We start from the raw sequence: 15,566 nt of genomic DNA, 5'->3' as shown, positions 1-15,566 counted from the left end.
AGCAGCCGGGGAATCCACAGCAAGAGGTAGGGGTAACGGAGGTCGAGGCTGTCTGCCAAACACAACCTGAAACGGAGACCGACCGGTGGCAGAATGGATATGGGAGTTGTGGGCAAACTCCGCCCACGGTAGAAGGAGAGACCAATTATCTTGGCGATGATTAACAAAAAGACGTAAAAATAATTTGAGGCCTCTGTTAACCCGCTCTGCCTGGCCATTGCCCTGCGGGTGAAATGCAGTCGTGAAGTCCAGTTGGATGTCAAACTTCTTGCACAGCCCATTCCAATATTTGGCCGTAAACTGAGGTCCCCTATCAGAGGTAATATGGAGTGGAAGTCCATGGAGGCGAAAAATGTGTGTGGAAAATAGATCCGCCAGTTCGGGAGCAGAGGGCAATTTGGGCAGGGGCACAAAATGGACCATTTTAGAGAACCGGTCAACCACTACCCAGACCACCTGGTTCCCGTCAGATCGAGGAAGGTCTACCACAAAATCGGTAGAGATGTGCGTCCATGGTGCTTGCGGAGGGGGAAGAGGTTGAAGAAGCCCCCAGGGCCGGCCAGGTACAGGTTTCTGCTGCGCGCACTTCGGACAAGAGGAAACGTATGCCCGGACATCCTTCTTCATCTGTGGCCACCAGTAGTACCGGGATAGAAGATCCCAAGTTCCAGCAAGTCCAGGATGGCCTGCAGACAGAGAATCGTGCGCCCAGGAAAGCACCTTCGGGCGAAGTCGGAGGGGAACGACCGTCTTACCCGGAGGCATCGTCTCGGTAGCCGTCAGCAGCAGCTTGGCAGGGTCGATGATATGAGTAAGGGGCTCAGGGGAATCCCCAGTCTCGTAGGATCTAGAAAGAGCATCAGCCCGACCATTCTTTATAGCGGGACGATATCTTAGGAAAAAATCGAAGCGTGAAAAAAATAAGGACCAGCGGGCCTGTCGGGGGTTAAGCCGCTGTGCTTTGTTGATATATTCTAAATTTTTGTGGTCCGTATAGATGGTGATGGTATGTTGGGCCCCCTCCAACCATTGCCTCCATTCCTCTAAGGCCAGCTTGATAGCCAACAATTCTTTATCGCCGATACTGTAGTTCTTTTCGGCAGGTGAAAATTTTTTAGAGAAGAATGAACACGGGAGTAATGCCCCCCGGACCGAATGCTGACTGAGGACTGCCCCGACCGCTATATCTGAAGCGTCTACCTCCACCACGAAAGGTCGGCTAGGGTCCGGATGATGAAGGCAAGGTTCTTGAAGGAAGGCACTCTTGATTCTCTCGAAAGCTTGCCGAGCCTCAGGTGACCATTCTTTGGTATCAGCCCCTCTTCTGGTCAGGGCCGTAATGGGTGCAATGATATGTGAATAATGCGGAATAAAATTCCGGTAAAAATTAGCAAAGCCGAGAAAACGCTGGATGGCTCGGAGTCCAGTGGGTTGTGGCCAGTCCCGAATACAGGCCACCTTCTCAGGGTCCATTAGGAATCCAGTGGTGGATACAATAAACCCTAAAAAAGGTAGGGACTGTCTTTCGAAGAGGCATTTTTCTAATTTTACGAATAGTTGGTTTTCTCGTAATCGTTGGAGAACCAGTTTAACGTCCTTACGGTGGGTAGCCAGATCTTTAGAATAAATGAGGATGTCGTCCAAATAGATAATCACCTGTTTATATAACATGTCCCGAAAAACCTCATTCATCAGGTTCTGAAAAACTGCTGGAGCATTGCATAATCCAAATGGCATTACCAGATATTCGTAGTGTCCATTACGAGTGTTGAAAGCGGTCTTCCACTCGTCCCCTGGTTTGATGCGAACCAGATTATATGCTCCCCGTAAGTCCAGTTTCGAAAATATCTTAGCTTCGTGTAGTTGGTCCAGTAATTCAGGTATCAGGGGAAGAGGATAACGGTCCTTGCGAGTTATAGCATTGAGACCCCTGTAGTCGATACAGGGTCTTAATGACCCGTCTTTCTTGGGCACAAAGAAAAACCCTGCCCCTGCAGGAGACGTGGATGGACGGATGAAACCCCGTGCGAGGTTCTCCTGGATATACTCCGACATAGCCTGGGATTCTGGACCTGAGAGAGGATAAGTTCGTCCTCTCGGAGGAATGGCGTCTGGAAGTAAATTGATTGCACAATCAAATCTTCGATGGCAGGGTAGAATTTCCGCTTTCTCTTTGGAAAATACGTCCATGAATTCCGAGTATTGAGATGGGATAACCACCTTAGTGGCAGTGATCGAGACGGTGCATTGACGTGTCCAATGAATACAAGTCCTCTGACAATCTGGACCCCAGGCCGCAATTTGGAGGGTTGTCCAATCAATGGTAGGAGAGTGTCGTTGTAACCAGGGCAGACCCAGTACCACTGGGTGGATGGCTTTTTCCAAAATAAAAAAAGTAATCTCTTCATGGTGCAATACCCCTGTAGAAAGGCGTATAGGGGCAGTGCATGAGGAAATCTGTCCCGGGAGGTTCTCTCCAAGAATGGTAGACACAAACAATGGTGTTTCCCTAGGCCGTGTTGGTATCTGTAATTGATGGACCAGTTCAGCTAATATGAAGTTTCCCCCCGCTCCGGAATCAACCAGGGCCTGAGTGGTGAAAGGTCCTGTTTCACCTTGAAGAGTCACGGGTACTATAAATTGAGGAGCAGGAGTACTCCCTAGGGTCTGCCCCCCCAAGACTCCTAGGACCGGAAGTTTCCCGGACGTTCGGGACACTGAGCCAAAAGATGACCTCGGTTGCCGCAATATAAGCACAGCCCCATCTTTCGTCGACGCTGTTTCTCCTCCGCCGTCAGCCGACTCCTACCCAACTGCATAGGCTCGTCTTTCGTCTCTGGAGCTTCAGCCGGACCAGGTGTAACCAAAGGACGAGAAAAGTTGGGGGCCAAGGAAAACATTCGACGAGAGGTTTTAGCCTCTTTGGCTCTTTGTTGGATTCGTCGGTCTATCCGACCTGCCAGATTAATCAAGGAATCTAGATCTTCGGGAAGATCTCTACCCGCAAGTTCGTCCTTGATACGGGGAGATAAACCTTCCAAAAAGATGCCTCGTAGACAGTCTGGTTGCCATCCGACTTCAGAGGCCAGGGTATGGAATTCGATGGCAAAGTCCGCCAGAGTGCGGGACCCCTGTCGTAGATTTAGAAGTTCAGAAGCAGCAGTAGCTGATCTTCCAGGTTCATCGAATATTTGGCGGAAGGTGGTAACAAATCTGGATAAGTCACTCAAGATGGGATCCGTCTTCTCCCATATGGGGGAGGCCCATGCCATAGCCTTTCCGTCGAGTAGAGAAATGATGAATGCTTTCTTCGTTTGATCGTTTGGGAATTGCTGTGCTTGTAAAGAAAACCTGATGAAGCACTGGTTGAGGAAGCCACGACATAACTTGGCCTCCCCTGAGAAGCGAGATGGAGCAGGCAGATGAGAAACTGAAGCAGACACGTTAGGCGGAGGTGGTGCAGGAACAGCGGCCTCAGCTCCACGGGGTGTCTCCAGGTGCCGCACTAAACGCTCCACCGTAGCTGTGAGGGCCTCCAGACTTAGCTGCTGTTGTTGTTGTTGTTGACGTTGCTGCAATAACTGCTGGGCCAGGCCCGGAATTGCCTGAAGCCCTGATAGATCCACCGGGTCCATGGCCTTTTCAATCTGTTATGCTCGGTATACTGTGGACCCTTGCCCCGGAGAAAGAGAAACACCCACCTGAGGAACCAGGTGCCCCACGACTCCGGATGGTGGACGTCTCGGTACTGCTACCCCTCAGTACCCTTCGCAGTCCTCGGCAGGCTGGGTACAGGCCAGAAGAGTCAGAAGTAAGTCCAAGTTCCAGGCAGGGGTATAGTGGATTTCCCAGGAAGTACTGTAACCTCCAATCTGGGATTCCAGCAGACAAGGTAAATCCGAAGCAGTCCGAGGTCCAGGCAGGCAGCAGGCAACGAGGTCAAAAGACAGTCTGAGGTCCAGGCAGGTAGCAGGTAAACAAGGTCAAAGGCAATCCAAGGTTCAGGCAGGCGGCAGGCAAACAAGGTCAAAGGCAATCCAAGGTTCAGGCAGGTGGCAGGCAACCAAGGTCAAAGGCAATCCAAGGTTCAGGCAGGCGGCAGGCAAACAAGGTCAAAGGCAGTCCAGGTATCAGGCAGGCGGCAGGCAAAACAAGATCAAAGGCAGTCCAGGTAACAGGCAGACGGCAGGCAAAAAACAATATCAAAGGCAGTCCAGGTATCAGGCAGGCGGCAGGCAAAACAATATCAAAGGCAGTCCAGGTATCAGGCAGGCGGCAGGCAAAACAAGGTCAAAGGCAGTCCAGGTATCAGGCAGGCGGCAGGCAAAACAACAGAGTCAAGACCAGGCAGGAGACAGCAGGAAAACCGGACCGAACACAACTGGGACCTGTTGAAAAGGCGTCTGAATCACCGCGGAGGAGGTTTAAATCTCCCTCCCCTCCGACGTCATCTCCGGGGCCGACCTCGTTTCCGCGGCCCGGCCCCTTTAAGAGGCGGGGCCAGCCATGGCTCCTTCGATGCTGTCTTCGGGCGGCAGGACGCCATTACGCCGCGACCCGTGCCCTGCCGACCGCTAGTGGAGGAGTCCCGGGTGACCTGCGGGGAACAGGTAGGGAGGCCCGATCGTGTGCAATCGCGATCGGGTCTCACAACAGGACTTGGTGAGAGAGGTAACGGTGGTGGGGCCACTTGGCAACAGTGATCATAACATGATCAAATTTAAACTAATAACTGGAAGGGGGACAATAAGTAAATCTGCAGCTCTAACACTAAACTTTCAAAAGGGGAACTTTGATAAAATGAGGAAAATAGTTAGAAAAAAACTGAAAGGTGCAGCTGCAAAGGTTAAATGTGTTCAACAGGCTTGGACATTGTTTAAAAATACAATCCTAGAGGCACAGTCCATATGTATTCCATGCATTAATAAAGGTGGAAGGAAGGCAAAACGATTACCGTCATGGTTAAAAGGTGAGGTGAAAAAGGATATTTTAGCCAAAAAATCATCCTTCAAAAATTGGAAGAAGGATCCATCTGAAGAAAATAGGATAAAACTTAAGCATTGTCAAGTTAAGTGTAAAACATTGATAAGACAGGCGAAGAGAGAATTTGAAATGAAGTTGGCCATAGAGGCAAAAACTCATAATAAAAACTTTTTTAAATATATCCAAAGCAAGAAACCTGTGAGGGAGTCGGTTGGACCATTAGATGACCGAGGGGTTAAAGGGGCTCTTAGGGAAGATAAGGCCATTGCAGAAAGACTAAATTAATTCTTTGCTTCCGTGTTTATTAATGAGGATGTTGGGCAGATACCAGTTCCGGAGATGGTTTTCAGGGGTGATGAGTCAGACGAACTGAACAAAATCACTGTGAACCTGGAAGACGTAGTAGGCCAGATTGACAAACTAAAGAGTAGCAAATCACCTGGACTGGATGGTATGCATCCTAGGGTACTGAAGGAACTCAAAAATGAAATTTCTGATCTATTAGTTAAAATTTGTAACCTATCATTAAAATCATCCATTGTACATGAAGACTGGAGGGTGGCTAATATAACACCAATATTTAAAAAAGGCTCCAGGGGTGATCCGGGTAACTATAGACCAGTGAGCCTAACTTCAGTGCCAGGAAAAATAGTGGAAACTAATCTCAAGATCAAAATTGTAGAGCATATAGAAAGACATGATTTAATGGAACACAGTCAACATGGATTTACCCAAGGGAAGTCTTGCCTAACAAATCTGCTTCATTTTTTTTGAAGGGGTTAATAAACATGTGGATAAAGGTGAACCAGTAGATGTAGTGTATTTGGATTTTCAGAAGGCGTTTGACAAAGTCCTTCATGAGAGGGTTCTAGAAAACTAAAAAGTCATGAGATAGGAGGCGATGTCCTTTCGTGGATTACTAACTGGTTAAAAGACAGGAAACAGAGAGAGTAGGACTAAATGGTCAATTTTCTCAGTGGAAAAGGGTAAACAGTGGAGTGCCTCAGGGATCTGTACTTGGAGCAGTGCTTTTCAATATATTTATAAATGATCTGGAAAGGACTACGACGAGTGACATTATCAAAATTGTGGATGATACAAAATTATTCAGAGTAGTTAAATCACAAGCAGACTGTGATACATTACAGGAGAACCTTGTGAGACTGGAAGATTGGGCATTGAAATGGAAGATGAAATTTAATGTGGACAAGTGCAAGGTGTTGCATATAGGGAAAAATAACCCTTGCTGTAGTTACACGATGTTAGGTTCCATATTAGGAGCTACCACCCAGGAAAAAGATCTAGGCATAATAATGGATAATACTTTAAAATTGTCGGCTTAGTGTGCTGCAGCAGTCAAAAAAGCAAACAGAATGTTAGGAATTAATAGGAAGGGTATGGTTAATAAAACAGAAAATGTCATAATGCCTCTATATCGCTCTATGGTGAGACCACACCTTGAATACTGTGTACAATTCTGGTCGCCGCATCTCAAAAAAGATATAGTTGAGATAGAGAAGGTACAGAGAAGGGCAACCAAAATGATAAAGGGGATGGAACAGCTCCCCTATGAGGAAAGTCTGAAGAGGTTAGTGCTGTTCAGCTTGGAGAAGAGACAGCTGAGGGGGGATATGATAGAGGTCTTTAAGCTCATGAGAGGTCTTGAAAGAGTATATGTGAATCGGTTATTTATACTTTCGAATAATAGAAGGACTAGGGGGCATTCCATGAAGTTAGCAAGTAGCATGTTTAAGACTAATCAGAGAAAATTCTTTTTCACTCAACTCACAATAAAGCTCTGGAATTTGTTGCCAGAGGATGTGGTTAGTGCAGTTAGTGTAGCTGGGTTCAAAAAAGGTTTGGATAAGTTTTTGGAGGAGAAGTCCATTAACGGCTATTAATCAAGTTTGCTTAGGGAATAGCCACTGCTATTAATTGCATCAGTAGCATGGCATCTTCATAGTGTTTGAATAATTGCCAGGTTCTTGTGGCCTGGTTTGGCCTCTGTTGGAAATTGAATGCTGGGCTTGATGGACCTTTGGTCTGACCCAGCATGGCAATTTCTTATGTTCTTAAGCCACTTGGACTTAGGTGAATTCTGCGGGTGTTGGAAGTCTGAAGCTGAGCAAGTAGCAGAGACTAGGAAGCACAGGATTGTTGCTTCCTGACTGGCATGGTTGAGAGAGAAAGGTCTCTATAGCTTAGTATGAGAGTGAGCGACTTGGGAAATCCATGGATACTTCGGGTACTCACAACGTAGTGACATCACACTCAGAATTAATGGTCAGTAGGTGCCCTACAGAACGTATGCAAGGGACTATTTACTGATGATAATTGCTCCGAAGTCATGAGGGAGAAGTCAGCTTAAGCTGGAACAAGAAGCATACGCAACGATAGATGTCACTGTGGCATTAAGCACGGAACTGTTAGTCAAAGAAAAAACACTCCTTTAGGACGGAGTCAAGAAGCCACATTAAGATGGAAGGAGCTTTATGAGACTAGGCTTGAAGATGGCAATGGATTCCAATGGATGCGAGGAACCCCCACAGACAGATGGACAAATGTAGGCACTGGTGAGCAACTTGCAGAAGTGAGTCACTGGTGGCAGAATAGATGACAAGAAATCAGGAATTCAAATCCTGATTAAAGACTTGAAATGCTACGTGTTTGAAGAACTCATGGTGGTGAGCTCATAGATGCAGGATAGCTCGCGATGGTGATCCTGAGTTGAATTCATCTGTGTGGAATGGAAGCTGGACCAGACTATGGATTCAAGGAGATTCGCAGGAAGGTGACATCTGGGAAGAACCAACAAGTAGTCTATAGCTGGAAATTCCCTTAAGAACATAAGAACATAAGAAAATGCCATACTGGGTCAGACCAAGGGTCCATCAAGCCCAGCATCCTGTTTCCAACAGTGGCCAATCCAGGCCATAAGACCCTGACAAGTACGCAAAAACTAAGTCTATTCCATGTTACCATTGCTAATGGCAGTGGCTATTCTCTAAGTGAACTTAATAGCAGGTAATGGACTTCTCCTCCAAGAACTTATCCAATCCTTTTTTAAACACAGCTATACTAACTGCACTAACCACATCCTCTGGCAACAAATTCCAGAGTTTAATTGTGCGTTGGGTAAAAAAGAACTTTCTCCGATTAGTTTTAAATGTGCCCCATGCTAACTTCATGGAGTGCCCCCTAATCTTTCTACTATCCGAAAGAGTAAATAACCGATTCACATCTACCCGTTCTAGACCTCTCAAGATTTTAAACATCTCTATCATATCCCCCCTCAACTGTCTCTTCTCCAAGCTGAAAAGTCCTAACCTCTTTAGTCTTTCCTCATAAGGGAGCCGTTCCATTCCCCTTATCATTTTGGTAGCCCTTCTCTGTACCTTCTCCATTGCAATTATATCTTTTTTGAGATGTGGCGACAGAATTGTACACAGTATTCAAGGTGCGGTCTCACCATGGAGCGATACAGAGGGATTATGACATTTTCCGTTTTATTCACCATTCCCTTTCTAATTATTCCCAAAATTCTATTTGCTTTTTTTGACTGCCGTAGCACACTGAACTGACAATTTCAATGTGTTATCCACTATGACACCTAGATCTCTTTCTTGGGTTGTAGCACCTAATATGGAACCCAACATTGAGTAATTATAGCATGGGTTATTTTTCCCTATATGCATCACCTTGCACTTATCCACATTAAATTTCATCTGCCATTTGGATGCCCAATTTTCCAGTCTCACAAGGTCTTCCTGCAATTTATCACAATCTGCTTGTGATTTAGCTACTCTGAACAATTTTGTGTCATCTGCAAATTTGATTATCTCACTCGTCGTATTTCTTTCCAGATCATTTTTAAATATATTGAAAAGTAAGGGTCCCAATAAAGATCCCTGAGGCACTCCACTGTCCACTCCCTTCCACTGAGAAAATTGTCCATTTAATCCTACTCTCTGTTTCCTGTCTTTTAGCCAGTTTGCAATCCACAAAAGGACATCGCCACCTATCCCATGACTTTTTACTTTTCCTAAAAGCCTCTAATGAGGAACTTTGTCAAACGCCTTCTGAAAATCCAAGTATATTACACCTTTATCCACATGTTTATTAACTCCTTCAAAAAAGTGAAGGAGATTTGTGAGGCAAGACTTGCCCTGGGTAAAGCCATGCTGACTTTGTTCCATTAAACCATGTCTTTCTATATATTCTGTGATTTTTATGTTTAGAACACTTTCCACTATTTTTCCTGGCACTGAAGTCAGGCTAACCGGTATGTAGTTTCCCCAATCGCCCCTGGAGCCCTTTTTAAATATTGGGGTTACATTTGCTATCCTCCAGTCTTCAGGTACAATGGATGATTTTAATGATAGGTTACAAATTTTTACTAATAGGTCTGAAATTTATGTTTTAGTTCCTTCAGATCTCAGGGGTGTACACCATCCGGTCCAGGTGATTTACTATTCTTCAGTTTGTCAATCAGGCCTATCACATCTTCTAGGTTCACCGTGATTTGATTCAGTCCATCTGAATCATTACCCATGAAAACCTTCTCCATTACGGGTACCTCCAAAACATCTTCTTCAGTAAACTCCGAAGCAAAGAAATCATTTAATCTTTCTGTAATGGCCTTATCTTCTCTAAGTGCCCCTTTAACCCCTCGATCATCTCACGGTCCAACTGACTCCCTCACAGGCTTTCTGCTTCGGATATATTTAAAAAAGTTTTTTCTGTGAGTTTTTGCCTCTATAGCCAACTTCTTTTCAAATTCTCTTAGCCTGTCTTATCAATGTCTTACATTTAACTTGCCAACGTTTATGCTTTATCCTATTTTCTTCTGTTGGATCCTTCTTCCAATTTTTGAATGAAGATCTTTTGGCTAAAATAGCTTCTTTCACCTCCCTTTTTAACCATGCCGGTAATCTTTTGCCTTCTTTCCACCTTTCTTAATGTGTGGAATACATCTGGACTGTGCTTCTTGAATGGTATTTTTTACTTTTGTAGCTGCTCTTTTCAGTTTTTTTCTAACAATTTTTCTCATTTTATCAAAGTTTCCCTTTTGAAAGTTTAGCACGAGAGCCTTGAATTTGCACAATATTCCTCTTCCAGTCATTAAATCAAATTTGATCATATTATGATCACTATTGCCAAGCGGCCCCACCACTGTTACCTCTCTCACCAAGTCTTGTGCTCCACTGAGAATTAGATCTAAAATTGCTCGCTCTCTCATTGGTTCCTGAACCATTTGCTCCATAAAGCTATCATTTATTCCATCCAGGAACATTATCTCTCTAGCGCAGTGGTGGGCAAGTCCTGTCCTCGAGGGCTGCAAAACCAGTGTAGGGCTCCCCTACCAACTGTATATGAAAAAGTCATTTTGTTTATATGAATGGAGGACATTTTTAATTAATATTTTTGAAAAAAGAAAGAAAAAATATTTTGTTGCATTAAAATTATGATGAAGGTGAATGATAGATAAGACCGGTTAGTGTCTGCTTGAGAGTGACACATAACGTCAAGGCTTGCTGACACCTTCATAAGCCACTATTTGAATTGCTATTTGGGTTCCACATTTTTGGTGATTAGACTTCAATTACCCCAATATTGACTAGGTAAATGTATCATCAGGACATGCTAGAGCAGGGGTGGGCAATTCCAGTCCTCGAGGGCTGCAAACCAGTCGGGTTTTCAGGATATCCTTAGGGGTAGATTTTCAAAAAACGCGAATAGGCGTACTTTTGCTGGCGCATCAGGCGCCAGCAAAAGTACGCTGGATTTTAGTAGATACGCGCGGAGCCGGTGTGGCTTGGGCCTCGGCATGACCCAGGGAGGAGCCCCAAGCCACACCGCAGGAGGTAAGCTGGTGCGAGTATGGGTAACAAAAGCCGGACAAGACTGAAGCAAAGACTAGGGTACAAGGTCTGACCCTCAACCGGACCTGCACACCCCAGGATGACCAACAATGCAATGTTGATCAATGAACAGTCCTCCGACCGTTCCAAGCCCTTTCGGACCTGCCTCCTGGGTACGGCAATGGGCGGCAGGCCGGACAGAAGATGAGGGCAGATGGAAATCTTAGATCATTGAAGACTTTGGATGAAGACTGAAGCGAGAACATTGAAGACGAGGACGCTGTAGACAAGGACTGAAACGAGGACGCTGTAGACGAAAGCTGGAGTAAAACATCATAGACGAGGACTGAAGCAAGACACCACACATGAGGACTGGAGCGAAGACATCATGGACGAGGACTGAAGTAAGACACCGTAGATGAGGACTAGAGCGAAGACATCATGGACGAGGACTGAAGCAAGACATCGTAAATGAGGGCTGAAGTGAGACACTGTAGATGAGGGCTGAAGCAGGATCAAGAGCTGGTGCAATTCTGCGTCACAGCGCACCCTACACAGTCCACTTGTGGGACTGGTCGCGGACCACGCTGAGCTGGAGGCAGTACTCCAGGAGGAAAAGTGGAAGCTGATACCGGAACATGACAAAGCAACTGCAGAGACCTGCACTGGGGCGCGCCCTACACAGCCCCCCACAGGACTGGTCGCGGACCACACTGGACTCAGGGCAAGTTAAAACAGAGAATTGACATGGACTTCACACAGGTTGCAATAGACTCTGAAGACCGGGACAACTCTGAAGCAGGATTCAATTATCAAGGATTAAAAACAACGGACTGAAACAAGAGGTCTTCCAGAGGGTTGTGCTGCGGAGATGAGGATGACCTTGTACCGTGAGGCGCCCTACACAGCCCACCCGTGGGGCTGGTCACGGACCACGACAGCGGTACGCCAGGAAGGTGGACATCTGTGAACCAAGGCATGGAGGCACAGACAAAGGCAAGGACATCAGGGACATCGAGACAACAGAAGACCTGGTCAAAGAACATCTGGAACACAGAGAGGACTGAAGACCTAGACGATGGACATCTGGAACCTGGAGACGACTGAAGACCTGGACGATGAACATCTGGAACATGAAGACAAAGCCGTCAAAGCAAAGGAGACCATGGAAGACCTGGACTGGTCAGAAGACACAGACGACTGTGGAACCCAATCTGAAGGCCAGACATCAGGACTGGGAAACAAAGAACATGAAGACAGTGAACACGGAGCCATCAAAGCAAGAGAAGACCACAGATGACCTGGATCGATGAAGGAGCACAGACGACTGTGAGACTCAGTCTGAAGGCAACGAGAGACTGAAGAGGAATCCCTTTTATAGGGCTGAAGCAGGAAGTCATCACAGAAGGAGCCAGCGGCACTTCCTGTGTCTGGCCTATTAAATGGAATGAAGAGGCGCGTGCCGGCGCCTAAAGAAGGCTGAAGCTGAAGAGAGGAACTGCAGCACCGCGAACAGCGGCGCTCTCCTGCACTTCGCCGCGGAGGCACAGGCTGGCTGCAGGCACCAGCGGGGACAGCCTCCCTGCCGGTCGAAGACCCCAGCAGCGGCGAGGATGGCTCCCTGCCATCTGAGGACCCCGGGAGGAGCGTCGGGGGGCCGGAGCGGTATCGGCCGCAAGGGAAGACCCCCGGCTGTTCAACCCTGCTGTGCAGGGCCGAAGATGGGCGTGGCCCCGGCCATGGAGGATGGAGTCGGTGGCGTCTGAAGTGAGAGGCAGCGGCTCCCGGCCGTGGGAGAAGTCCAGGCAGTGGCGGCAAGCCGTGGAAACAATCGGCAGCCCTGGAACAGACAAGTGAGTGGAGAGGCCTGCTCGCAGAGAGTAGCTCCGCGGGCAGGAACCGTAACAGGGCTATTGTGCCAGGTAGTAAAGGGAGTTTGTTTTGCTTTTACTGATGTCAACAGAACCAGAATATCCATTTTTTGCATAGTGAGTTGTACAGGGTAATGCCCTAGTTCTGCTCTGCCTCCATTGTTGGAGGTCAAGGGGGTTCCCGTGGATGCAGAATGTATGTTTACATGTTCAGTGTGTCATACATGTGAGAACCATCTATCAGGTGTGTCCCGGTTGAAAAAAGGTTGAGAACCACTGCCTTAGATCACAATAGGGGGGAAAGAAAAGGAAACAACGGTAATAAGTTCTATTTGTTTGGAACAATATGGGAGTAGCCATGGAAAATTCTATGTAGACTAGCATTTTTTAAAACTCCCTGTACAACTCTCTGGAAAGAAGTGATGGAATCTATGACTCTTGTTGGATTTGCTGTTTTAATAAAAATTTTAGTCACATTTAGACAAACCATGGTCTATTCTTTGACTTACTGAGTTTATTGTTGTTGTGAGTGCCATGATGATTTTTGATAATTATCCTCTTTTGAAGTATTTTTTGTTGCCCCTCTTCTGATTAAGGAACCTTGAATACTTTAAATGTATTTATTTTGATCCAAAGTTTGATAACATTCTAAAATATCTTTAAAAGCTTGCACATAAACAAAAACTGTAAACAAGGTTTCTTTAAAGGCCTTGAAACAGAAATATCCACTGAAATATGTATTGCTTCTATCCACTCATTTCCTTTAGTTCTGAGAAAGCCACACCTGCCTGTCACCCTAGTAACTTTAGTCAGTCAATAGCAACCTAAATAACTTCAGAGAGTCAGGTAGTTTGCTATCCAGCTGAACTATTGTTTAACTGAACCACAGACATTAGAACATTTTGTTCAGCTGAATATTAAAGTGTACTGAAAGTAATAAAGCTTTTTTCTATTTTTACATCTCTCTCTATAAGATGGAACTTACAGAATCTGTTGCATTTGAGGATGGCAAATTATGCCTTTTATTGGAACAAATCTTGCTGAAAAATCAGATAGTGAAACATTTTGTGGAAGGGTCTGAGTGTCAAGATGACGAAGACATTATAAAATGTGTACCTGAACTGACTGCTCTGTGTCAGCAGCTTAGCAATGCCTTCCTGCAGCAACTGAAATACATGACAAATACCCTGCATGCCACTTTTCAGTTACTGACTTCTCTTCAGGAAAAATACAAGCAGTTAACTTCAAGGCAAGGTAAGTAAATAAATAAAGATTTTATAAAAGATTATGGAATATATATTTTTTAAATATATGTCTTTATTAATTTTCCAGCTTATAACAATATCATAACATGTGTAGCTTGGGAATATTTTTATAGTATAATATCTTAAGATTCAGCAGATATTCCAAATTAATCCATTAAATCTATTTTACTGTACATCAGCTATCTCCAGTACCCTTAATCATTCTATTTTCATATCCAGATTAAGCATTCTGGGCACAGTTTAATCCGCTCAGACACATTTTGGATACAGTAAGTGAGGATTTGGTTCTAGAAATTCCTCTTGGCATAAAGTGAAAACAGATGTGCCACAGGGGTCTGCTTTATCTGCAGTAATGTTAAGCATCTATATGACACCTATCAGTAAACATCTCTTCAGACCTGAGGTTGGGTATTGCATCTAGGCAGAAGATGACATTCAGTTTTTTTGTACCAAAATATAAAACCTTGTCTGAGACTCTTGCTGCTGTTTAAATATAAGTCTTAGCCATTAATCATTGGATATTTCATAATAAGTTAGCACTGAACTTGGTCAAGACTGTGGTCATACTACAATGAGTCATTCTGTATTGATTATTAATGCACCTTCTAAAGTTTAGGTTGATGGATGTATTATAACAATCCTTTCATAGGTAAAAAAAAAAAAATGGGTGTCTGGCTGGAGTCAGAGCTCTCTTTTCATACACAGGTGAAGGCAGTCACAAAGGGTACATATCTTAAACTTGTATATATCTTAAACTATGTCTTTTGAGTGGAATAAAGGCTTTACTTTCCCCTTTTTTTTTTCATTCAGTATTGTAAGCCTTGTTTTTTTTTCATATTTTGATTATTGCAACTCTGTTTATATTGGAGCTCCAATGAGTACTCTCAGGGAACTGCAGCTGGGGCAAAACTCAATGGCATGTCTGTTGATAGGATCCTTGTGTGTTAGTGACCTTCATATAGTGCCACTTGTAGCTTTTTGGCTTATGTCGATTTTAAGCCCTGAGAAGCGCTTGGGCTTTATAATCATGAGGTCACCAACTATGTGAAGACTTCTAGGATCCTTCAAAAAGAAGTTATTGAATGCACTTATCTTAGAGAGAAAGTCCACTTGATGAACATTCCGTAGTCAAGCCTTCAATAACTTCTTTTTGAAGGACCCTAGAAGTCTTCACATAGTTGGTGACCTCATGATTATAAAGCCCTAGCACTTCTCAGGGCCTAATATTGACATAAGCCAAAAAGCTACAAGTGGCACTATATGAAGGTCACTAACACACAAAGATCAGTCCTTTGTATAGCAAGTTTGATTTATATTCAGTTGGTGATTTCATGCTATAATCTGGGTATTTTTTGAATTGTTGATAGGATCCAGCAGAAGGGAACATATTACACCAGTCCTTCAGTCAGTAGACTGAATTCCAGTGTAATCGTGGGTCAAATATTAAAATTGTCCTTGATTCATAAATTACTGAATAACAACACATTTCTGTGGATCTCTGCTATACTAAGGGGTCAATTTTAAAATGCACATGCGTGCTTCCATGTGCATGCGGTTCCCAGAATGCACACATGGACACGGCTATT

At 44.9% G+C, this 15,566-nt stretch overlaps 1 protein-coding gene across 2 annotated transcripts in view; it reads left to right on the top strand.

The window, feature by feature from the left end:
* Nucleotides 1-13,593: 13,593 nt before the first annotated feature.
* DTHD1 (death domain containing 1) overlaps nt 13,594-15,566 on the top strand; it is a 108,747-nt gene continuing 106,774 nt past the window's right edge. For both annotated transcript variants that reach the window (XM_029589643.1, XM_029589631.1), the window contains exon 1: nt 13,594-13,969. In XM_029589643.1, coding sequence (XP_029445503.1) covers nt 13,690-13,969 — 280 coding nt within the window. In that variant the 5' untranslated portion in view covers nt 13,594-13,689. The remainder of the gene's footprint in view (nt 13,970-15,566) is intronic.

Source organism: Rhinatrema bivittatum, chromosome 1, assembly GCF_901001135.1.
Source record: "Rhinatrema bivittatum chromosome 1, aRhiBiv1.1, whole genome shotgun sequence".
NCBI lineage: Eukaryota > Metazoa > Chordata > Amphibia > Gymnophiona > Rhinatrematidae > Rhinatrema > Rhinatrema bivittatum.
This window is presented reverse-complemented; position numbering and strand designations above follow the sequence as displayed.